The following is a 25,939-nucleotide window of genomic DNA, read 5'->3' as shown; positions in this document are numbered from 1 at the left end:
TGGAATGTGTATCACTTTGTCACTGAATAGAGCTTATATTTTGTGTCAGTTTATGTGTCGGAAGTGTAGGTTACACTAAAATGATTGAAATCATGAATAAATAATGAATGTTTCCAGAGTCTTTCAGTGTAATCACAGTATTTATTAAATCAATGTGGTTTTTGTTGTGGTGCAGCTCCTTGTCACTTGCCACTCAATTCTCAGTGAGCCGGGAAGGGTTTGGATGTGAGGGTGGGGAGTCCTCATCTAGGTAGGTCGCAAACTCCGCCCAGCCGCCACGTGAAAGATCGACCGCGAGTGCACAAACGAGCGCACCCTGTGATCACACTGACTGGCTGTCGGTGAATGAGATAAACAAAGAGCCAGTGACTTTTCAGGGAAACAGACAACGCTCCTCAAGCTCCACGGAAACATGGAAACTGGTAGGTTGAGTGTCACTTTCTGCTGTTTCAGCCATGGTAGTTTGTGTCGCCGGCTGCCTGAGCGCAGTCTGTACTTGACAGTTAGGGGAAGACAGCTGAGGGAGCTAAACAGGCTAAGTTAGCATTCATTGCGTTAGCATGCCAGCCTGCTAGCATGGCTTTGCCGTCGTCTACTCATCTAGGTTGACAGTTCATGCCGACAGATTGTCAGCAAGATACCGACATCCAAACTGTAGACACAGACACGCCTTAACTCGTTAGTTAACAGCTGCTGTCCGCTTCAGGAGCCGGAAATGTTAGCTTGTGTAGCTAGCTAGTCAAGAATGGAGTTGGAAATGCCAGAAGCTGTCAAACTCTTAAAAGTGCTAGCGATTCATCTAAGTGATGTTTTCGTTAGGAAGCACCGCTTTGACCCGAAAAGAGATCACTTTCACGTGTTGCACCACTCTTTTAACACGTTTTAACAATCCTTAAGTTTACCTTCAGCCTGGCCATGTCAGTGAGGAGGATCGTTTCGATCTCACTCTGTTTAACACTTTACAACACTTTTTTTAAACACTTTTTTTTGCCGGTAGGCAAAGGTTTGGTCGGATGGTTACTTCTAAGATCTGTGTTAACTAGTTGTTCTCTTATATAGAGAAATCATTCTTCCTGTATTTAGGAAGCAAAGTTAGAATTAAAATAAGGACATTGGCAGAGCCATAATAGTCTGATCTTTGGACTGTGATTTTGTCAGCTGCTGTGGGTGTCTTATGTACTGAGCCTCCACTGTTCTGGCTTCATGCCAACTGTAGTTCAGCTCTTTGCACGTGGAGCAGTGATGGGCATAGTAAAATGCTTAGCTAATATAAAGCCAGTTATATAACAACTGATGTGTACATTTTCAGGTCACCCTGGCTACCTGTACTTGGCCCCTCTCCATAGAAAACCACTGTGATGTCTGTCCTCACTATTCATGCCCCCACTTGATGAACAACAGCCTGGCCTTCTAACTAACTGACCCTTTGGTTAGGCCCTTTCCAATATGTGTTCTTCAACACACACCCATCTTATGTTGTATTTGTGTAAACTGCTGTCAGTGTGAAGCTGGCGGCTAAGACTCTGTTACACACTGAAGATTCATCTCTTACTATTTCCCCTTCATTATCCATCCATACTCATCAGTGTCAAAAAATTCAGAAGAAAAACAGTGTTACGTTGACACAGGACCCCATGCAGGCCTGCTCGAAATATTCTCTGCCTTAGGCCTGGTTCTGCTTTTTGTCTGATAATATGGGCATGACAGTTAATGATGTTTGACACTGTCCTAATCTGCGGCGGTGTGTGCATCTCAGCTTTGTGTCTATGGAAAATAACAGAACGAAGCTGAGAGAGACGGGTCGAACTCTAGTAAGCATGCATGACTAGGCAATGTCCCTCTCAATGTTTAATTGCTCTGCACCATTATTTGACAGAATTATAAGTAACACATCAGTGCCACTTTGATTCTGTCAAAGTGTGTGTGCACCCCTCCTTCCCCTGTCCGGCGGGACTAGACAAGCTTTCCAGGGAGTTCCTCTCACAGATGGAGCCAGATGAGTGATACCAGCCAGCTCTGGTCAGCCCTCAGCTCCCTAGGGCCACTTATAGCACTGCTAGAAAGCATTCTTGATTTCTCTTCCTTGTTTGTCTCTCCCTTTTCCAAGTCTGTCCTTCATTCTTTATCAGAGCTCAAAACATAATTGTACTCAATATCCGTAATAGTCTGTATTCCTCTCTAATCTCTGTATGGATGGTGGAAAAAGGGATGCACCAGACTTGTGGTATTCAATAAAGATTGTGCTATTAGTTTATGACTATTGATCTGGTATTTTCCAGGCATTATTGGGACATCTGAGTACTTAGTGCTCATAAATCAGATCTTAAGTGTGTATGCCTAAAGTGCACAGATGAGTCATGGGAATTGGGACAGTAGGAAATTCCTCTTGTCAGTTATAGTCAGCTGTCTGACTGTCCAGCTGTAAGTCTTCCTATTATAAGTTAACTTTATTTGTGCTAGTCTTCCCAGCTTCATTATTTTACCATTTATTCTTTTATTCTATTTATCCCTTCATCCTTCCTTCTCAACCCCCCCCCCAGGTCTGAGTCAGGAGAAGGTAGCCACCTTCCTTAAGCGGCTGCGGGCCGAGCCACGCTACCTGTTGGCCCAGAATGTGTCGACCTGCATTGACCCGCTGGAGGTTTGTTTGCACCGGCAGACTGTCCAGGATACTGTGCACATCTTCCAGCACTCTATCCCCACAGAGGGCAAGCCCATCACCAACCAGAAAAACTCAGGTAGGACATAATGCAGTACAGCAACATCACAAGTCTTTTCTTTTACAAGAAAAAGAAATATGTCCAAACCACGTGGCTTGGAGTGATGTCCTAGCCATGTCATCACGCACATATGTCTAAAATATTTTATGATTTTGTATATTAGTCCTGATAACAGCATTACAGAGCACAAACAAACTTTAGTCTGCGCACATTAGTAAAGGTATTTCTTAAGCAAATGGGTCAGAATTAACATTTAGACATTTTCACACACCTGTCTTCTAGCAAGTCTGCATTTTACTGAATGGAGCACAAGTTACAAAACTTTTGATGAATGTGGATGCTCTCACTTTTGATATATTGTACAGTTTTGTGTGGTGGAGTTTGCACTGTATTTGCTTGGAGCTGGGAGGGCCCCTTAAATTTGATGATTCAACTCGTACATCAGTCTTAAAACCTGTGGCAAACATTTTGAGACATCCACACGAGTTTGTTAGAACACAAACGCTGCTGCTGTTGCCTGTATACACACAACACAAACACATGTTAAGTCCTTACTAACCTGCGTATTTCTCAAAATCTTTCTTTGTCTTCTTTTTATCACTAGGGAGATGTTGGATCTTCTCGTGCCTCAACGTCATGCGACTTCCCTTCATGAAGAAGTTTAACATAGAGGAGTTTGAGTTTAGTCAGTCCTATCTCTTTTTCTGGGACAAGGTATATCAAATAACCACACATCTGTCTGTTCCTCAATGAGTTTTTTCACTCTTCATGGGCTAAGAGATGTACCGTATATTTGATCTCTTTCCACTGTAGATTTACTGAATTCCTTTCTAATCTTGCTATTTTGTTGTTGCGTATTTACTGTGCAGTAGTAAACATTTGCAAATTGTCAGTGCGTGCGTGCGTGCGCGCTGTGTGTGTGTGTGTGTGTGTGTGTGTGTGTAAGGTATCATTGGTAATATGTTGTTGTGAGTGTATGTTTAATTTTCTCTTTCTGCCCTTTTAAGTTATTAGTGCTGTAACATTCTGGTAAATTGATGTTTTTGTTGTTTTGCAGTCACAACACACTGTGTGTGTGTGTGTGTGTGTGTGTGTGTGTGTGTGCGTGTGTCCGTGTGAGAGTGAGAGCGTGCATGTGCATTGATACAGTGTTATTATGCAGCGCTCTACTACTATACGGTCATTGTCCACCTAAAACCCTCTTTTGTGTGTCGTGGTCAGTGCTCTTCCAGGGCCGACGTCACAGTGACACCTCACTAAATGTTTTTATGTCTTTGTCTTTTTCTCTCTCTGGCCTCGTGTCTTTTTCTCCCACATGTTTAGACAGTTGGTTGTTCCACCATAAGTACACCTTTCTTTGTAGCAAATGCCTGCCGTAGGGAGTAACACTGACTGTAATATTAGATCTAAATAAGGAAACCGCAAATGTCGCTCTAAGGCTCTAAGAATATCCTGCCCCCATCTTAGTTAGTAGGTTATTACATTACATCTGAGGTGTAGAGTTGTAAGTCTTGTAAGTTAAGTCTTAAGTCTGCCAAAGCAAGTCTCAAGTCACAATCTCTTCATGAGCAAATTGCCAATCCTTCAGGCCTCTGAATGCTCACCATTTAAATGACGCAATATTTTCCTTTCTATGTCGTTAGATCTAATAATTAATGGCTGTGCAAGGCCTTTCTGACACCGTTAACTCTTTATTTATTATTGTTCTGGGATTTTACCAGGTAAAAACTTGACGCTTGAATGTTTTTGGTCTCAAGTCAAGTGAAGTCCTCATTTTTTGACTCAAGTCTAACTCAAGTCAACACATCTACATTACATACAATAGTTCAGTTTCTCTGTTTACTCACCATGTCTCTCTCTTGTGTTTGTTCTTTTTTTCTACAGGTTGAGCGTTGCTACTACTTCCTCCAGGCCTGTGTTGAGACGGCACAGAGGAAGGAGCCAGTGGACGGACGCCTGGTCCAGTTCCTGCTCTCCAATCCAACCAATGACGGGGGACAGTGGGACATGCTGGTCAACCTCATTGGTTAGTTCTCCTCCTGACACATAATTATGTTAACAAGAAGTGCATGTTGAATGATTGACTAACCCATGTAATTTGTGCAACTGCAAAGGTGTTTGTTTATTAGGAAAATGAACTGTACTTACTCTAAATATATAAATCTTTTAAGAGAAGAAAACACTTGTGGAACATTAGAGTTAGCTGACTGGATTAAGAATATTGTTTTAAAATTAGTTTCATACTGTACTGTCCTCTCTTCAGAAAAGTATGGCGTCATCCCAAAGAAGTGCTTTCCAGAGTCACACAGCTCAGAGGCCTCACGCAGAATGAATGACATCCTTAATCATAAGGTGCGTTTACACATTTCCTTTAGTTCAAACTAATGAAGTTCACATACCAGTGAGTAACGTAATTGGTGAGGCAGTGCTGACTGTTGTTTTTGTCTCACTGTGTGTTACAGCTGAGAGAATACTGCCTACGAATCAGGAACATGGTGGCCAGTGATGCTTCTAAAGCTGAACTCTCTGATGCCGTGGACACCATGATAGAGGAGGTGAGACTGAAAGAGCATACAACTGTTTCCTGTTGAATATATTATACAGGGTGTTTCTACTATTCAAACATCACAGTCGCTCCACTGTAAATACAAAGAAGAACAACAGGAAGACTCAGTGTTGTTTCCTCGTGTTAAAAATTGCATCTCAAATGCTGCCATCGTTTTTTGCAAGCCATTACGACTGTTGAAGTCTACTTTTATGATGCCTTTAATGTTACGTTTTTTTTTGACACCGTTATAGAGGTGTTAATTAAATTATATGTTTAAGCTCTGAGATCTGAGTTAGTGGTGGTATGGACTGCGTTATATTCAGAGGTGTTTCTAATAGTGTGCCCCCCTCGTGTGTGTGTGTGTGTGTGTGTGTGTAAATAGGAAGGAAAAAACATTTGAAAAGCCTCTGAATATAATGTACTCGAGTACAACATCAACTTTAACTATGACTTTAGCAATAAACATATCCTTGAATGTTCACATTCACACAAGAAATGTACATTTATAAACTTCATAAAGGTAGAATTTATAGCAGCGCTGTTGTATTGGATTGCAATAGATTGTACAGATGTACCTAATAAAGTTGCCACTGAGTGTATATTGAAAAATGGCAGAAATAGATTTAGAGCTTACACCTTGTTTAACTTTGTAACATTGTTCTATTTTTGCCAGAAGAGGGGGCTGTCAAATAATACTTAGCTGAGAGTAGCAGCGTCTAGCCAGTTTGAAGTGATACCTAAAAGCAGCAACAGATAGTAATGTAGTGATGCTTTGTTCAATATTCACGTTTTGACATTTTAAGTTTATTTTTATTTACTTTATCATTAAAAAGTGAAAATCACTTATTCAAATAGTATCATTATAATATAATACCGTTATAATACCTACGTCATTAGGATTTAATATCTGAATGACTTAATACAACATACAAGTACATTAACAGCACAGGTGGCACTACTGCATAGACATGCCAACAACTTGCATTTGAACTGACATGTGTAGTACAGGGGAGAAATTAGTCTTGTATATAGTTGCAATAGAACGAAACATTTATTGATGTTTGTTACAGGTCCATTTACTGTCTTGCTTCTAAAAAATTAAGGTCAGTTTTTCCCGTAAAAGAACCTGCGATATACCTGCCTGTGCCTGCAAATGCATATTAAAACATGAGCATTGTGGTTTTTTCGTTTTGCATATTGTATTTTTTTTTTTTTTTTACACAGGCAGCAAGCAAATCATCTGCACTAATTTTACATAATGCACAGTTTTTTTCCAGTATTTATTTTAATGATACCTTGTATGCACTGCTGACAATGTAGTATGCTTTAATGTATCTATTTATATGTGCGCATGAGAACGTACACATGTAAAGTTGTGTGTGTAATGTGCACATGTCATTTCTGGACTACAAAGTGTGTAAAAGAATTTAAAATAAATAAATAAATCACTTACACACTGCCCCAGATGTCACAAAGTTGAAGATAGCGATCTTGTTAATGGAACAGTCTGTCACAAAGCATTTGATTCTGGACAGCAAAGACAAATTCACCTCCAAAATGAAAATAAAAGGTAAACAAACTCTTTCACAACGTAACAAACATAACACTTGTTATTATGCGTGCAGTGAAATACAGTCATGTGCCTACAGTGTGTTTTTGTGGCATGGACAGGTTATACTCTGTAGGTGTGTATGCATATGAGGCTTTATTTACACTTCCTGTGTGTGTGTGTGTGTGTCTGAGAGTGTATGAGGGGCCAGTCAGTCAATCAGCCTCCCATTGAGACAATTAGACAGAACAGGGTGCTGGTTATGCAGCCTTTGTTGTCAGCTGTTTGGTTGCATTGTGCTGCTGGCTGGTTGCTTGTTTAAACAGCCTCCATGGAGGCCCAGCCATCACCACACACACACACAGACTTGTACACACACAGACATATGTTTTGCAACAGTAAAGACTGCTCCCACCGCACTGCACGACAGGGTGGGGGGCGGAGGGTTGTCAGTGTGTTTTGTTTATCCAGCCGGTGGTGGTGGAGGATTCACTCATGTCAAAAGAACGACCGGTGTGAAGAGAGCCAAATTGTTCAAGGATATTGTCGCAAGTACATTTGACCAGGTTTAACATGTTTATTGACATCAAATCCCATTTATTAGTCGTTTTTTTATTTTTTCAAATCCCAATTAATCCCTTTTTTTTTTTTTTTTGTACTGTACTGTACTGTTTATGGTTAGGGCATGTTTTGTATCATATTTTCAAAAGGAAAATCCATTTGGATCTGAGAGTTAACATTAAGTCTAATTTAAATCAGTTCATTATTTAAATAATATCAACTAAATATGTACAAATGACCAGTAATTACTGTTATCTGTAAAATGTAAATATTGTGTTTAAATGATATGTCTCTCAATTGATTAGTTAATCAAGAGAAAATAATAATTTATTGAGTAAAATGATGTTGGTCACAGCTTCTTAAACTTGATGATTTGCATGAATTTCATTATAAATTGAATAATCAATTTGTCAGACAAACTAAGCTATATGAAGATTAATTTCTCATTTTATAACTAAAGAATTCATTGATTAATTGAACAAATAACCAGTAAAATAGTTGATAATGAAACTATTCTGTAATTGTATACAGAATCACCAAAGTCAGCTTAAGAAATGTCCTCATCCCCAGGATGAAAAATTCTATTGTATCATAAATTTTAGATAATTCCAAAATACAGTAGAGTATACTGGATATGCAAAAATGAATTTGGCGTCATCACTGCACCAGCAGAATTTTAAAATCATGCCAACTTACCAACTGAAATACTTGTATAAGTGAATAGAATATTATTATTTATTATTATTATTAGTCACCACAAGTTTATCACATCCTTCCTTATTTACAGCGCTGACATCTTCTTAGGCTTAGCAGACAATTAGCGATTGTGGCAGGTGTTGCATTTGTGGGTATTTTGGTATGTATGTGTATTTTGGTATTACAGCACTTTTTTAGCAGAGCACGTTTAGGAGCTATTTGTGTATGTTAGGTTTACAAACTAACACTGGTAATTTCATGTATCAAAGGCGTGTGTGTGTGTGTGTGTTTTTTATTATTATTATTATTTTTTTTTTTTTGGACCCTTACAAGTGGGGAAACCAGTGTTTCCTCTGCATGTTCACATGCGCTTGCATCTGTATGTGCACATGTGTTTGGATCAGAGTGCCGTGTCAGTCCTACTTTGGTGTGTGTTGAGGTGATGCTGTCCACCCTCCCTATGTGGCGGCTGTGATTGTGCCCTGGTCTTCATCACGCCAGCCCCACACACACTCCTATGACAGGCAACTGGGGTCAACGTCTCTGCTTACACTTACTGTACCCAGGGTGCGCTAGATTTAAATGGATGCCTTTGCGTGTCAAGAATCTATTCTTTTTGTTAACGCTGGTCAGGCACATTAGTTAAAACCAAGCACATAATATTTATCTCAAAACTTCTGCAATAGCAGCATATCCCATTTTAACCTGCACCTGCACTGAGAATGAGCAAAATAGTCTCGTGCACCATGACAGTTTCTCTTTATAGATGCTGTTAGGATGACAGTATCCATACGCTGCATTATTGAGGCAGAGGCGATTAGTTTAAGTTTCAAAGCCTGTCTTTCTCTTTCATGCATGTATCTGGTGTGTGTCCCTGCTCCTCTACTCTCTACTTACATAGACAAGTAGGCACCACACACACACACACACACACACACACACACACACACACACAGACAAATAAAGAGACATTAACTGGAAACTGTACATGCACGTACAGTTCTTTGCACACATGTGCACACACACAGATGGTATCCCTCACACCACAACTGTAGCCTTTCCATGCTCCATTGCGTCATGGAATCAGAAACACCATGTGCGGCTCTGGTCTTGGCTCTGAATGCACGGAGAGTGATTCTTAAGACAAAACTAATTTATGAGACAGCCATCAAATCACAGAGGAACTTTTTTGCCGCGGCTCAGAGGCTCAGCGCTGCTGGCTCTTGGCTCAGTTGATTTGTTGTTCGATGTGGGTGGCTTCCTATAGATGTGTCATTGTTAGGGGCTGCAACGAACAACTTTGCCAGTTCAGAGATGTCCACTCACATTTCTTGAATTTTTTTGCACCGTTGTTAGAATTTAACAATGACCACATGTGTTTCATGTTTACAAAACACGGAAGTTTAATCAAAACCTCGCTCATTTTTATCCAAACTGTTTGCATGGTGTCATTTGCTTACACTCACAAGTCCAGCTTCTAGACAATAGGTATAAATTTACCTCAGAGTAGCAATAAGGCACATGTTTTGCCTCAATCTGGCATTAACTAGTTGAGAGCCAGTTTCAGACTCCTAATTATGTCTTCAGTGGCTTGGCCCACATTTATTTGAACATTGTTGTCTTGGTATTGAACAAGGTGTTAAAATTATTTCAACAAAAAATAATTCGGCTGCATCTTTTTCACAACAAAAATACATTGTATTAAACAGATAATGCTTTAATTTAATTATCACATTTAAATGCTAAATGTACAAACAACAAGGGACATAAAATCCAGCTAATTTCAAACACTGATCAGGTACACAGTTCCCTGCCCATCTACATTTAAGTTGGGTAGCTTAGCAGGTGCATCTAATTTTAAAATGCCTTTAATGCAACACGCTAAATCAAACACGTAAATACCACAATTACTTTTTTTTCCTCCGGAAGTTTCGGGTGGTTTTTGCAGTGGCTAAAACTCAAACATCCTGCATACAATGAAAGCACAGTAAGCAATGTTTTTATTATGTTAGTGCTGTCTGTGGATCATACAGCCTTGCCTTGCTCAAGGTTACCAATATATCCAGATACGTTGTATCATTTGTATTGTGTGTTTCCATTGGCTTGGTCTGCTTACTGTATGTGTTACTCTCACTCCTAACTCCAGGTGATTTGTTTGTTTGGGTCGCGTAAAACAAATAAACATGCAGAGGGATGCCAGCCTGTCAACGCTGGCGCACAGCTGCTATCAAGCATTAGCTGCGGTTAGCCACAATTGCGTGCAGTGAGACAGCTGATTGTTTATAGCAAGACACGCAAACTCGCTATGTCACAGAATTGAGACTGACCTGAGGTGGACCTTCTGGTGACTGATGAGTTGAAGAGAAAGCTGCCTGCTAACAAACTCCATCAGAATCACTTATAACAGCTGCTTCTGAAACCTGTTAATAGTTCAGATGTTTAGAATATTATATAATAATATATTGGGAATTTATGAGTACGCCGGTTGGTGTAATGAAGAACTTGAAGTGTACCCTGAGGGCTTGGGCTTGAATAATTTGTAATTTCTGTATTGAAATTGCAGCCATAATAAATGTGCTGACTGAAAGTATGATCAGTATTCATGATTCAGAAATTGGGCACATTGTGAAATTAATTTGATATCTGAGAAATATTACATCGGGATAAGTTTATCAAATACAATAATCTTTTTGTTAGTTTCCTTATTTTGTCAGCCTCCCTGTTCTTTCCACCTCACACCTTTCTCTCGCTGTCTCTGCCTCTTTTGCCGTCTCATGTATATCTGTCATTGAGGCAGCAGGTGTTTCAATATTGATCCTGCTCTGATGTCATTGTGGCTGTTTATTCTCTGCCTGAGGTCTCTATGTCAGCCAAGCCTTTCCCCTCACACCTACTTTATTTACCTTGCCAGGGGAGGATGAGTGGGTGCAAGGCTGACCTGGCATTAAGGGAGGTGCTTGCAGTATGTCTCAGGGCATCTGAAAGAAGTAAAGTGAGTGGAAAGGTTTAAAGTTATTAGGGAGAGCAGAGTTATTCTTGGAAGAAAGAGACAAAATGGAGGAATGAAGAGAAAAGGGAGCAGGGTTCAAAGGGTTACAGAGATGTCTTGTTAAGGTGCCGAGGGCATCTGGGCAAACACAGACCAGAAAAGGGGATGGACACCTTGGCATGTCGTCTTGCCCACAGGGCAGTCTAAACAAAGTAGTTGAATCAGGAGGAAAATAGTTCGGGGGGGATGAGGGGTTGAACAGATGCCTTTGTTGACTCTACGCATGTGTGTATTTTTGTGTGTGTCTGTACTTTTGTGACCGTACGCATTTCTGTGATGAAGAAGGGGATTGTTTGTTTGTGAAGCCAGGCCTGAATTTATGCAATTTTGTGTGTTTGTCTGTGTGCGAGCATGTCCCCGGGTATGTTTGGGGTGAGAATAGTGGGCTCAGTGGGCTCAGTGTCTACTAACCGAAATGCAAGAATGTCATCTTTATGTAGGGGCATTTAATGTGTTGACTAAGCATGGGAAACTGCTGCCATGACTGCTATATTTCTCCAAGCCGAGACAAAAATAATCCCCCTGTCAGCTCTATATTCAGCTAGACAAGTTTAATTTGTGTTTGCCTATCAGTAGTAGTACTCAATAAAAATAGTGTGTTAAAGTCTAATGGAAATTTGTCCTTTGTGACACCCATAGTCAAAGCAATGAGAGTGTGATGTATCACCATTCATCCACACCATCAGAATAACACTCACTGTAGTACACGCTGTGCTGTGCTGCACTGTACATTTGCATCCACCGATGTATCACTGTCTAGTCGCTCTTCTTTTATCTACCACCAACACTGGTCTGCGTTGCATCTTAATTTCTCTGCTCCTTTTTAATCGTGTTTGACAGGAAAAGCATCTGCTGAGTCCTGGGAGAAGATAGCAGAGGATGGGAGGGGTGAAAAGCAAAAGGGGGAAATTCCTGAGATAACTATATCAGAGGTTAGAAGGGCCAGATTGACAGACAACCCAGTCCAAACAACCCAATTTAGCCCACAGGAACTCGGTCTGAACTTTAGCGCCGCAGGAAGACACACATGGAGGGAGGGGGCAAGTGTGTGGGGTGCAAATGGGGAAATGGAGGGTTATGAAAAAGATGGAGGGGAGTTGTGGGGAGTAGGGAAAGTTGAGAGAGGCCCAGGCACTGATGGATGAGTGTATGAGAGGTTAGATGAGCGCACATTAAGAACATGAAATTAGATTTACAAACTTATCCGACAACCTCCCTAAAGGCAAGGAAGTACAAATGTTCCTGTTCGGTTTGACTCATGGTGATTCCCTTTACTACGGTAAAGGTGAAGGAGTGCCTTTGCAATGACACAAATGTGTGATTCTTTTTTCATAAGGTACCTTTTTATGCATTAAAGCCTCAGTCTGTAGTAACAGTTTGGTACCTCTGCACATGTGCAATTAGGTCACCTCTGGGTTTGTTGAATACAGATACTGTTTGTTCACTCTGAAATTAATTCTCTGAGCTTTTGATATAAGGATTGACTGTCTGAGAATGTTAAATATGAGTTTAACACAGATTAGGTTAGCTTACAAACCAGGAAATTGGTAAAGACGATGTTCAAACTGTGTGTCTTGTGCAGGTGTTCCGGGTGGCCAGCGTCTGTCTAGGCAGCCCTCCTGAAACCATCTGTTGGGAGTACAGGGACAAGGACAAGAACTTCTATCGCATGGGACCCCTCACCCCTCAGGAGTTCTACAGGGAGCACGTCAAACCCCTATACAACATTCAAGACAAAGTATGTGACCCGTTAAACACATCAGATAGGCCATGCAACTTGCTGTTGGTCTCTGCTGTGTAGAACCTCAGTTTCTGACTCTTTGTGGGAAGATGTGCTGTTTCTGAGCTTGTATGGTAACTCTCTATTTTCAGGTCTGCCTTGTGAACGACCCTCGACCCCAGAACCCTTACGGGAAGCTGTACAGTGTTGAGTTCCTAGGTAACATGGTTGGTGGCCGCAGCACTCTGTACAACAACCAGCCCATCCAGCTACTTAAAAAGGCTGCAGCTGCGTCCATCAAGGAGGGAGAGGTTGGAGCAAACAGACTGTTGACACGAGTATGTACATTTGAGCGTGTCTGCATGTGAACTTCATGAATCTAAACATGGCTACTGTTTTTCTCTTAGGCGGTATGGTTCGGTTGTGATGTCGGGAAACATTTCCACGGCAAGCTCGGCATTAATGACATGAATGTGTGAGTATAATTCAAAATGTATATGATTCTCCAAATAGTTTAAATCAAACTAGTTATCTGCAATGCTGTTTGAATGCAGTCTGCTGCTCACTTGGCCCAGACATTAGAATAAATACTACTAATAATAAATAAATAATTTATCAGAATCAGAAATACTTTCTTTTGTTACAGCTGTCAGTGCACACAGGAATAGAAGTACTAAGCAAATCAAAATATAATACACTATAATAGAGGTCAGATAAATTAAGTACAAAGTGGATATAAGTATAAAGCTAAAATACATGTAAGTACCAAAGTGGATTTAGAGGTTGATAAGTATGTACGGTATAATAATACAATGTAATAATATAAGTGATAAGTAATAGTGCAATAATGAGTACTGTCAAGTTAAGTGTAGCTTATTGAGATGATTATGAGTCGGTGGATATTACACAGCAGTAATAGAAGTATGAATAAATATCAATAAATAGGACATTTTAAACTGAAAACAGAGTATATTGCACAGCAGTATTAAACAGAGAATATTGTATAATTATAGTATTGCAGGGATGTTAATGATCCAATGTCCAGTTTAGTGACTTACGGTCTGACTGACACCTAGAGGGAGGAGTTAAAGAGTTTGATGGCCACAAGCAGGAATGACTTCCTGTGGCGCCCTGTGGTGCTTTTTGGGGGGATGAGTCTTTCGCTGAAGGGACGACGAGACGGAGCAACGGCAACAGGCAGCATGCGCGCAGCGTGAACGTTGTCAAATGTAGTAGGGTTAGGGATGCAGTAAAATGTTGGATTTCATGCTTCATTGCCTTTCAGGAGATGTGTGTTTTCTGGGCAAGTAGTTGTGGGTTTGTTTTGAAAAATTGCAACAGGCGAATGCAACAAGTGAATACAACAACATCTTTCACACTGAATATTCAGTGTTTTTTGCCACTATCACTATACTGAACCTTACAACCCTGGAATGCTTGAGACGGCTGAACACCAACCTGCCCAACACTCATCCGAAAGTAAAATCTTAAAATCTATTTTAGTCAGTGAAATGGCCCACTTCTGTTTGGCACTGCTGTATCCCAGTCTTGCCTATGCCATGACTACACATGACAGGAGCGGACCTCATCTGCCTTCATGAGGTGTCAGTCTCTCCACAGGGGAAGAGTTGCTTGTCTTTGCCCTTCAGGTGCAGCAGCATGTGTGTCTGAGTTGCTGGCGCCAGGCTTAAATTTGCTCACTGAACCAAACCAGCGTGGTGCCGAATGTCTGGTACCATCTCTGTTGAGACTCATCTTTCAGGCAGATCTTTTCTTGTACCAGTAGATTATAATTGGAATGAGGCTGAGGCCTAATGGAGCCTCATTTCAGTCATGTTCAAGAAAGTAATGAAAGGGTGAGCTGTTTTTATCCTGTGCAGAAGCCCAGACATATGAAGGTATTGCTTTTGGCTTTTTATGGTCATCACACCTCTTCCCTTGCGCCTACGAAAAATATATATTAGGATTGTTGGGATATGATTTGGACAGTTATCAAAACGTTGCCCTTTTGCTTGAAATGAGATGTAGGAGATAGTGCAGAGTTTGAACTCAGAGGGTTTTTTTTGTGTGTGTGTGTGCGTGCACAGGTTCAACCATGAGCTTGTGTTTGGAGTTTCGGTGAAGAACCTCTCTAAGGCAGAGCGACTGATATATGGAGACTCTCTCATGACCCACGCTATGATCCTCACTGCTGTCACAGACAAGGTATGCTCACACAAACATACAGTACAGGTGTGTGACTGTTCAGTAAACTCATGCAAACATACAGTACGTATACAAGCAGGCCAACAGCAATACACACATTCAGAGTTTCCCAGGGTTTATTGCATCAAAGCCTTGCTGTGTGTTTACGCTGCTTTAATCGGCTGCAGTTTTTCATAGTGATGTCAATTTCCCCCCTTGTAAGTAACCCCAGCTGTTAGGACACTTTCTTTCCTCCAGTCTCGGCTTCTCACTCTTATCTCCCCATCATCTTCTCTTTCTCTCTCTCAGGATGGGAAAGAAGGCTATGAGAAGTGGAGGGTGGAAAACTCCTGGGGCGATGACCGCGGGAACAAAGGTAACACATTATTACACTATTCCTACTTTCCGTCCTTTCCTTTAGGGTGTGATATTTTTTTTCTTTAGATTTAACTTGTAATGACTTAGCAGCAAAACATATTTTAACCTGATTGTTGTCAAGTCACAGAGAAGTAGCTGGCTGAAAACATTGAAAACTGTTGCTTTCACCTGGATCTGGTCCCAAAATCATATAAATGCTTTTGCAACAAAGTCCTCCTGCCTCCCCATCTCTCTATTGACATCTTTCTCACACCACAGCGTCTCGTGATAAACCATCATCTTCCTGTTTGTGTCCACTGAATTAAGAACAGGATTAGACTGAGAGGTTCCCCTCGTGTTGCTGCTTTATGAACTTGTAATTGGCTGTGTCCTGTTTCATAAAGACTCACAGACATACGCACAGGCACAGCAGCCCTTATTGTGTTATTTATTTCTTTTTTTTTTTTTTTTTTTTTTCTCAATTCAATGCCTCCCGGTCCAGTTGCATGAACTTAGTTACAGAATGAGCTAATCCTTAAGGCCAGAAAGCAGCACAGCAAAATTCCTCCAAATGTCTTAATATTGGCAAAATATTGGTTCTCTAGGCTTGGTGATACAGTGACTACTCACAAGGCTAATTGGTAAACTACTGTAGCTGTTCAGCTAACAACTAACATTCTAGCCAGCCAAGAACATGCTAGCACTATTAACTATAGCTCCCTGAGCTTCTTTCTTTTTTCTGTGTACTGGGCTGTTTACTCCCCCCGCCCCCTGCCATTTTGTTCACAGGATTGTACATAATTTAATTAAATAAAGGGGAAAACAAGATCTCCAAGCTAAGCCAGTGCATTTGCTTCATCACTAACGGGACACAGATCAAACAGTTTATTCAAGAGACTTATTTGTAGCATCGACTTATGTCTCATAACTGACTACAAACAATTACTCCTTTGTGGAGCAGTATACTCTGGCAGAGGAGGTCAATAAAATTGGAAGGTTCAACACAGCTAATAAGCTATGATAGCTTCCTTCATTTTGGTAAGACAGTTCACTGTTGGTCAACACTGCAAATTCACAGGTAAATGTTCACCAAAATTTGCACAGATTTACTTCACCCCTGTGAGCGTATGCACTAATCGCGACAGTTCTGTTAGAATTAACTGATTTCGCCATGAAATTTCTCTGTTGTAAATGCTGGTTTGACTAGGCGTTTAGACTGGTGTAGAGTATAACTCTATGATACAGCACTGACCTAAGACTTGTGGTTGCAAAATGCCTTATTTTGACTGGGAACTTTTGAACCTTTTGAAACTTGTTTTTGTTGTTTTTGGTTTTCTTTTTAAACCACAAATTCCAAATGAATTTAACAAACTAAGTCAGTCTTGGGGCTTGCTACCAGTACGTCATTTTGATGCTTTAAGGAAAAATGTCATTAGGTAAGGTTGGTATGTCTTTATGCAACAGACCCCACAACACAGCAGGTACTCCACACCACTGCCCCAGACTTTAAGTTTACTGTCTACTGTTGTTATTCCCTCTATCCTTTCATCTCTGTTTCTCATCTTACTTTTACTCTCTTCTCCATCTCTGGGCTCGACATTCCACTGCAAATTATAGGAGAGTATTTTAGGTCAGTCACGCATCGTCTGGCAACACACACATACACTACGGCATATACACACAGAGAGACACACACATTCTCACAATATTTGCTCGAACCCACGAACCGTAGTGACTGTTGGGAAAACATGTGAAAACCCCTCAGTCAAATCAAATGTATTTCACGCATATCTTATTCCATAAACACCAGCAGATATGGAAGGCCAGGGCCCCCAGCCCGTCCACAGCCAAATTAATAAAGAGAACAAAAGTTCGAGAAGTGGAGTTCACTTGGGAATCCGGGGGCTTAGTTTGTTTGACAAAAGCTGAGGGGGGGGGAAACGAGGCACAAGTGGAGAAAAGGAAGGCATGCAGGAGAAAATAGGGAGATGAAGAAGAAATGGAGACTCGGGTCAGGTAGAATCAGTTAGAAAATGGAAAAACAAAGGCGAGTAGATGTAGATTTTAGAAAGATGACAAAGGAGAAATTGGAAGAAGAGTGGTATTAGCTGTGGAGCAGAGGGAGAGAGTGGAGTGTGCTTATAAGGTTTGTAAAGGCTTAACGTCTCCCTTCAGGGTTTTTTAATATTCTTCCTAACCCTGAAGGAGTCTCTCACGAGAGGTTTAACTTTCTGTTTCCTCCATCTTTAAGCCCTCACACTGCCGCTGTTATGGCTCTGCTCACTCCACAGCTCATACTTTTCAGTATTGCAGTATTACTTTTCATACGTTTTAGACAAATGTTTATGTTCAATTTGATGGGACATTATCCTGAGGTGGACTCCTGTTTTAACATTTGTCACAAGGTTTGTCTAAGCTCTGAATGAGTTTGACATTGAGAGAGAAACTATTTTTTTCTATGATCATGATTCTATTGTTAAGTAAATACAAGAAGATGATGTTAATGTGGATGGAAGGATTTCCATGGTAGCGGACATAACAGATTCTTGGGAAGAGAAGCTTCATTAGCTTTTAAGTATGCTTCTAATCCATTGCCATTATTTTGCACCCAAACCACAGTTGCATATCTGTCCCTTCACCTCATTTAAAGGTCCCATTTAATTTCCCATGAAGTGAAAAATGCCTTTTTTTGTGGTCTTACGGCAACTCTGCAGGTGTACTGTTCCCCATCTATTCTTAAATACAAAATGTAAAAATCAATCCATTTTCACATATTTTCTGATGTTAAAATACCACACTTTCCTCTGTGCTGTCAAGTGTCAAAATTATTTCACAGATGCATCTTGTGCTCTAATCATAGACCCAGCCAACCTCTTGTCAATCAAGTGTGTCTCATATACAATGTGGAGTCCAGCCCTAACTTTCTTTTTCATGTGGAAACATATCAAACTACAAGGGATGCCCACGGTCTTAAAAGCATTTCTTATTACCTTTTGATTGACTTTTATGTTCTTGTGTCCTCATTTCTATATTAAACTTTGCTTTTAGCCATGCTTCGGCTCAAGAGATGCTAGTGTCAGTTGGTCGGCCCACTACTTTGGTTCAGACTGAAATATCCCAACAACTATTGGATGGGTTGGTATGAACTTTTGTTCAAACATTCATGGTGCCCAGACGATGCATCTTAATGACTTTGGCGATCCCCCGACTTTTCCTATAGTGTCACCAGCAGGTCAGAGTTTTCACATACTCTGTGAAATATCTCAACATCTACTGGATCGATTGGCGCAAATGTTTGTACCTAGACATTCATGGTGCCCAGACAATATATCTCCATAACTTTGGTGATCCCTTGACTTTTCTTCTAGCACCAACATTAGGCCAAAATTTTACATGTGTCCATTAATTTGGTTAATAACCAAATACCAGCAAAACTGGACATTCCCATTAGCCTCAGTACTTTGTGTTTATGCTAACACACTAAACTAAGATGATGAATATGCTATAAGTATACCTACTTTACATCAACATATTAACATTGTCATTGTGAGAATGTTAGCATGCTGATGTTAGCATTTAGTTCAAAGCACCACTGTGCCTGAATACAGCCTGACTACTAACTACTAACTAGCATGGCTGCAGACTGTAATGTTAGGAATTCAGCAGAGAATAAAAAAAAACAGTCTAAATCATTGTTCACAGTTATTTTGACGAAATTTGTTGTGAATTGCTGCGTAAGTTGGAAAGCAAGATGGCTCCTCCACACTCGGCTAGCTTACAGTACATCCATCTGTTCTGACACAGGACAGTCAGCCCATCCCTAAAAACAAATAATGACACCCAACATTCTCACACACACACACACACACACACACACACACACACACACACACACACACACACACACACACACACCATGCCACCCAACACGCGTTTTCCAGGAAGCTCACATCAACACACACACGGATACCACAGTGAGAACCAGGCGATGTGCCATCTAAGATTTGCGTACTTGGAAGAACACACATACACAACACAACACACACACGCCATCCCCGATACATTGTTTTGAACTGTGGCACGTTCTTGCGGTTACCCTGACGTCTTGGATAAGTCAACTTGACAGTAGGAGGGATGCTCTCGTTTGCTCAACTCTGAACACACGAGGAGGGGAAAAGAAGCGTTGGAGAGAGAGGTGGAAATCAGGGGAAAAGACGAGTAAAATTCACTCTAAGATGTGGTTGCCAATTCGCTTCCCGTATGTGTCTGTTCAGTCCAAGATTTTTAGCTGTTCTGGTTTCACATAACTTTGCTGTCTAAATAGAAGACACACATGCGGACATCTTTCATTTTAAGGAATAATTTCAGCATGGGGCTGCATCCTCATCCAAGAAGAGATTAGGTTATCTCAACATGTCAAGTTCAAGGTAGGTTTTCATAACCACCCTAGATTCGGCCATGTTGACCTTGTATGACTATAACACACACAGAGGGAGAGAGAGGCAGACATTTATTTATTTTTATTAGGGTGGGTGTGCAGAGGTGATAGCAGAAGTGTTTAATGCATACTGCACTGCTGGGTGGGGGAGTGTGAACCATGAGGGGCGGGGTTCCTTCTCTTCCTCCACCCGTTTGCCTGTTTAAACAATAGAGTTTAGTGATTAAAGAGCACTTAAAAGCAATTAAAATGTGCATGCATGGACAAAGTATGTTTTACCATTCTGTTGAATTGTTGTTATTAGCACTCTCTGTTCCTCCCCTTTCAATGAAAGAGGAGTAACGATAATCGGTTTAATTAGCAACACGATGTGTTCTTAAATCAAGTATTTTTCTCTAAAAGAATGTGTTGTGATTAAGGGTTTGTGTGAACTGACAGATTGACTTTGGCCTTTTTCCTCAAATCCTGCTATTTTAGCAAAAGCATATTTAAAGGCTGGACCACTCACGTTTGGATGAAACAAAACAGCATCTGAGATGGGGAATATTTTTGCACGGGACTATGTTCAAATTTAGAGGAGCACCACTCTTTTTGCATTTTATAGAACTTTGTAACAAAGAAACATTCATGTTATTGTTTACTTAGACTGACAGGTATTTGTAAAACTTGCACGGAATCTAGAAAACTATTTTTTGTCAGCGTGATCTTATCCCAATGTAGCAGGACTGAGCGGGTGGGGCCAGGGACAGAAACACTAATGAGCATGTGCAGTGGGCAAGTTTTACTCAAGTGAATGCACCATCTTGGAGTCTGGTATCTAGTTCTTATAATGCATATAATATACAGTATGTACATTCATGCTAACGACCCTCTTCTCTGACTGCCGCCTCCTGAAAGACAGGTTAGGCCAAAATCCTGCAGGCAGAGAGGGAGGATCATAACAATACCAGTTGCCATGTTCATTTAAATTTTAGAAGATTTTGACACACAGCACTGAGATGCATCTTTGTTTAGATGCTCTGTAGACAGATTTTTGACATCCAAGTCAGGCAAGAATAATGCAAACGTTGCTGGATTTCTAAAGGAACTGATTCCATAGCATTGCCTAGCCCTGATCCATCCACTGTATACTATGTATCACAGGACTGCATGGCTCCCCAAACTTGGACATTTCAGTCATAGATCCTTCCCATAACAAATTTAATGAACGGATCTGTGATGGAAATGTCTGAGATGCAGGACTGTGATACGCACGTGTCACATTTACCTGTTATTTATGGTTAAAATATAGACTGTAGTCATTTAGTTGATTCCCATTTCTGTTTCTGTTCGTTGTGCCTGGATTTAATTCATGCCTAGTACTTGTCTGATCTGCAAATGTGTCAAATAAGGTTCCCATCACCCTACATGAAGCTTATTTAGTATTTAGGTGACAAAACACTAAAACTGTCAGTTTATGATCCAAAATCTATCTACTGCAAGCATTAGTTATGCTTGACAAGAATTGGATTGTTTTCCAGGTTTTGTGATTTTGTTTTTTTATTTTTTTTTTTTTTTCTGTAATCCCAGTGCTCTGCTTGACTGCCATCATATTTAGGTGAAAAAAAATCGATTCAGACAACTGGTTGTCTTCCCTGTCTGTCTCCATAGGTTACCTCATTATGACGGACGACTGGTTCTCCGAGTATGTGTACGAGGTGGTGGTAGACAAGAGGTTCCTCTCCACTGATGTCACGGAAGTGATGCAACAGGAGCCCATTGTACTTCCTGCCTGGGACCCAATGGGAGCCCTGGCATAACTACAGAAAGATTTTAGCCCTAACCTCTGGTCTGTTTGACTCCGCCCTATTCCTCGGCTGCTTTTACCTCTCCAATATTTCCCCCACACCTCCTTTCAAGACAGCCTGTTCTTCTAGAGAAAGTAATAAACATTTTGTTTTCTTTTTTTACTGGACTGCCTGTGTCTTTTGTCTGTTTTTATTTCTTCCCGAGAGTCATTTTGAGATAAGGCAGCATCACAAACAGTCAGAGGATTTAAAATTATAACTGCAATCTGAGCTGTGGACATACAGTAGTTTGCATACTGACAAATGCTGTAAAAGGAACAACACTGTCAACACTGCTGTTAAATGCCATATATATATATATATATATATATATATATATATATATATATATATATATATATATATATATATATATATATATATAAACATTACATTACGTAACATATTACTCCTGTGTGATGATCTGCAGTTAACATATTTTTAGGTTAGATTTAACTTCATGTCTTTGACTTGCCTGCGTCTCTTTAACCCGGCTAACCTCTTGCACACAAGCAAAACAACAGTGATTTACTGTTCTTAGAATAACACTTACAGAATTTCCAATAACAGACAATCTGCGCATAACTTCCTCTCTGCAAAAAAAGTAGCATGTACGTGCATGCATATATGTATTTGTTTTCATATCTTCTGCCTGTATCCCCTCGATTGGGTATCTAGGAATGTTAAAAGCAGGAAAGGGTCATACTTCAGCAATTCTCGCTCATTTCTGCACAGAACAGCTACATTGCCGTGCCAGGTGAAAACCAAAGCACTTCCTGCGCGGGCTCTGTAATCATTACTCAGAGACGTTCCAACTCTTTCTGCTATAAAACACTCCTATCAAGGTAAGGACGGCCTCTGACCTCCCAGCAGTTGGTCTGTCAGCTGAGTTATTACTACACACCCCCCGCAGCGTGGTTGTTAGAGCAGGAAGTGCCCATTCACCATCACTGTTTGAAGGTGGATTGGCGATCTGGGACATGACAGCTTTTATTGTGACAGGAATGTGTGATCTGGTGGTTTTTAAGTTTAATCTAGAGGTGAAGAGGCTTTATCTTATTGCATTTTCAATAACTCATACGAATTAGCATTAGAATAATCCTAAAAACGTGAAAACACAGAGGTTAAGCCAACTGCATTAACTCCTACGCACTCCTACACATCAATCTGCATTTTTCAACTTATTTTCCCAACTTCTCCTCCCCTTATTACCTCCTCTGTTCTGTGCCTGGCACTCCATTTTCTTTGCCTTTATCTGCAGCTTACATCATCTCTTGTCAGTGGATTAAAACACAAACCCAGATGTTTCGACATGCGAATTATGGTGACAGGGAAGTAGTTTTGAAAAATGTACTTGCTAGAAGCTACATAGATGGTGTTGTGAGATTTAAGTGTTGACTGTTGGTAAGTTGATTGATAACATGCCCAACAATTTCATTCCTAGAAGTCTTCCCTCAGAGGAAAGGTATTTTCTTTTATCTGGCTTTGATTTAGAGGAGAGTGTACACTGTAAATTTTAGCTGGCAAATCCCTGGTTTCACAATATTGTTTTGGGGGTGTGAGGTCATTTATTAATTGTGCAAGGAAAGAAAGAACAAACAAGGAAGAAGGGGGAAAAAAGCCAGCTCTAAGGGGGCATCTCCGGTTGGGCACCGGGGACGAAGTGGTGTTGGGGTGGAACCGGGACAGGCAAAGACAGCTGGGTCAAGCCAGGGTTTTGATTTGTTTGTTTTGTCTTTTTTTGCTCTTCTTTTTCCTTCATCCTTGCTTTCTTTGACTTCTTTGCTTTCTCTTGCTTTAGGCCGCCGCCAGACCCTCAGTATCCTCAAGAGGAAATAATTTCTTGTTGCATTTCACCTTTGTCTTTGTATAAAGAAAATACGTTATAAAAAGTCTCTGTCGTGTGGGTCAAAAAGTGTAGATTGATTGATTGACAGGTTTATATTAAAGTTATTACACAAAGAGTATTTACAGTTGCCATGAAACGACTGCACAAACAGTTAAATGCTCCCTATAAATTACAAAGATAAAATACATTTTGATATGGACTAATCTGTGTGTGCGTGTGTACATACACAACGGTGGTGCTAAATAAACAGAGCAGGTAAAACAGTATTACAAATATGAAGCCCTAGTTGCATTTAAATTGTATCGGGTGTGAGATAAAATGTAGGAAGTGTAACCGGGAGCTTATTTTTCCTGTATTCAGATGATTGGCAGGTTGTGTAAACAGCCAGTGCCCATCCTGGCCTCCAGAAGCAATTACTCACCTCAGCTCACCAGGTTGAAGCCTCAGAATAAGAAGAAACTGTGTGAAACGTGTTATGGGCCTCAAGGTCAAATTTTGGGGTAGAGTGATTTTTCTTGTTAATATGTCATTTTGACTATTTCAGGTTTGAGTACTTCCTTGTGACATTTTGTCTCTGCTGCAAATACCACAAATATTTTTGTTTTTGTTGTCATTGCAGGCTATCTGAGTGTGGTTTTGCCCTCTTGCTGACAATCAGTGGTGGAACGTAACTAAGTACATTTGCACTTGTACTTTTTAGTCCACTACACTTATCTGACAGCCATTACAACAGCTCCACCTAGACCAACTAGAACAGTAAAATGCTGGTTATGTGTTATATGCATCTGGAATAATAATGTTCAAACATTTATAATTGAATAGTCGCAATAAATGACTACTTTTACTTACTTTGCTTTTTTAAAAATTTTTCTGATAAAAATTAAATACTTTTTCTAAAGTAAGATATAAGAAGTATTTTTAACATTGTTGTATGTCTACTTTTATTGAAGAAAAGCGTCTGAATACTGGTTGCATCTAACTAGTAATTTATAATTTGAACATTTGTAAAATCTGGTCAGTAACAATTAAAGCTAATTGTTTTTCAAGCATAAAGCAGAGCGGTCATGTAGCAGTAACAGGTGTGCGTTTATTGCTTAATTAATTTAACTGCAGACATCACACAGCCAATCAGGACAGATGAGGCTACAAAGCTTCTCATGGTTTACTAGGTGAGGTTATATCTCCTGAAAATCCCTGTTACATACTGACTCTGCCAAAGGAGTTAATCCTTAAAGTTAAAGTAAATCGAGGTTGGTATAATATTTTCTCAACACATTATAGTTATAATGCCTGTTGTCACCAAAATGGCTCATATCTTGTTAGGTTAACTTCACTTAGCTTGCCCTTATTTAGGCTAACGTTAATTCTTTAAATTAGCCTAATGTTAATAGCTACAATTTAGCTCAAACTAAAAATATTGCACTAAAACATTTTTGTTTAGTTGTGTAAAATAAAACGTTGCTGAATTTCTCAGCAGGGTCTAAATAAGGGTAAAAGGGTAATTTGTTAATTTTCACGAATCAGAAATTGCTCTCCTACAGCAATATATTGGGACTGCATCTGCTGTGTCAACGTCCTGCTAATTCAAAGCAAGTAGCCTACTTCCTGCTGCTTCACAGTAAAAGCTTTCCATGGGTGAAGCTCAATGGCGACTTTAATTGTGAAGCCACTACAGAAAAATACCAAATTGTATTTTTTTTTCCTGCGCTTTTCCTCAAAGGGGGAGCAGGTTTAAATATTTCAAGAAGTAATAGCTTACAAGCAGAAACAGCCACAATGCGCTGTAGCTGCAGGCAGCAGGGTCAGTTTGTGAGAACCACCACATCTCCCATACATCATCAAGGTGAACAACTCCCTGATAGCTGTTCCTCATGGCATCACATAGGCGTGTCCTAACCCTATTGATCCGTATTTTCCAGATGTTAGTCTTCCACATTTGAAGGTGTGTCTTCTATGCCACAGCAGTGTTCAAATGCTATGGACTATATCTCTGAACAGTAAATCCTTTTTTATGTATACACATGAAAAATGATCTTTGCCTTGCAAAGATTGGTGACCAGGTAACCACATGTGCTCAAGTACTGTACTTAAGTACAATTTTGAGGTATTTGTACTGAATGTGAGTCTTACCATTTTATGCTTCTTTATACTTCTACACTACATTTTGGAAGCCAACATTGTACTTTTTACTCCACTACATTTATTTGACAGCGTTAGTCACTAGTTACTTTGCAGATTCAGATTATTAATGCAAAATATGAATCTAATAAAAATGTATAAATTATCATGTATTATTATAGATTAAACTACCCAGCAGTGTATAAAGTAGTTAAAATTAGCCCCACTTTTACCAGCTGCAACATTAGTGTTGCTTACACATTTATCTATCACTAATTATAATCTGATCAATTTGAAATGGGCCATTCTGCATAATGAGTGCCT

The 25,939-nt window shown here is 40.1% G+C and overlaps 1 protein-coding gene and 1 long non-coding RNA gene across 2 annotated transcripts; both read left to right on the top strand.

The window, feature by feature from the left end:
- Positions 1-272: 272 nt before the first annotated feature.
- On the top strand, positions 273-21,776 carry blmh (bleomycin hydrolase). Its single transcript, XM_044201412.1, has 12 exons — positions 273-422; positions 2,541-2,738; positions 3,325-3,434; positions 4,605-4,746; positions 4,984-5,072; positions 5,183-5,275; positions 12,706-12,861; positions 12,996-13,154; positions 13,251-13,318; positions 14,931-15,048; positions 15,337-15,403; positions 21,473-21,776. Exons 1-12 carry the CDS (start codon positions 413-415, stop codon positions 21,619-21,621), a joined length of 1,359 nt encoding a protein of 452 aa, XP_044057347.1. The 5' UTR covers positions 273-412; the 3' UTR covers positions 21,622-21,776.
- A 226-nt stretch (positions 21,777-22,002) lies between these two features.
- On the top strand, positions 22,003-24,345 carry LOC122878548. Its single transcript, XR_006378508.1, has 2 exons — positions 22,003-23,997; positions 24,117-24,345. It is a non-coding gene; the product is annotated as an uncharacterized LOC122878548 (long non-coding RNA).
- The last annotated feature ends 1,594 nt before the right edge of the window (positions 24,346-25,939 follow it).

This window comes from Siniperca chuatsi, linkage group LG7, assembly GCF_020085105.1.
Source record: "Siniperca chuatsi isolate FFG_IHB_CAS linkage group LG7, ASM2008510v1, whole genome shotgun sequence".
NCBI classification, from domain to species: Eukaryota; Metazoa; Chordata; class Actinopteri; order Centrarchiformes; family Sinipercidae; genus Siniperca; species Siniperca chuatsi.
This window is presented reverse-complemented; position numbering and strand designations above follow the sequence as displayed.

Coding starts and splice junctions, on each gene's coding strand:
- blmh (XM_044201412.1), top strand. Junction 3,435..4,604: donor ATCTCTTTTTCTGGGACAAG/GTATATCAAATA, acceptor TTTTTTCTACAG/GTTGAGCGTTGCTACTACTT. Junction 5,073..5,182: donor ATGACATCCTTAATCATAAG/GTGCGTTTACAC, acceptor TGTGTGTTACAG/CTGAGAGAATACTGCCTACG.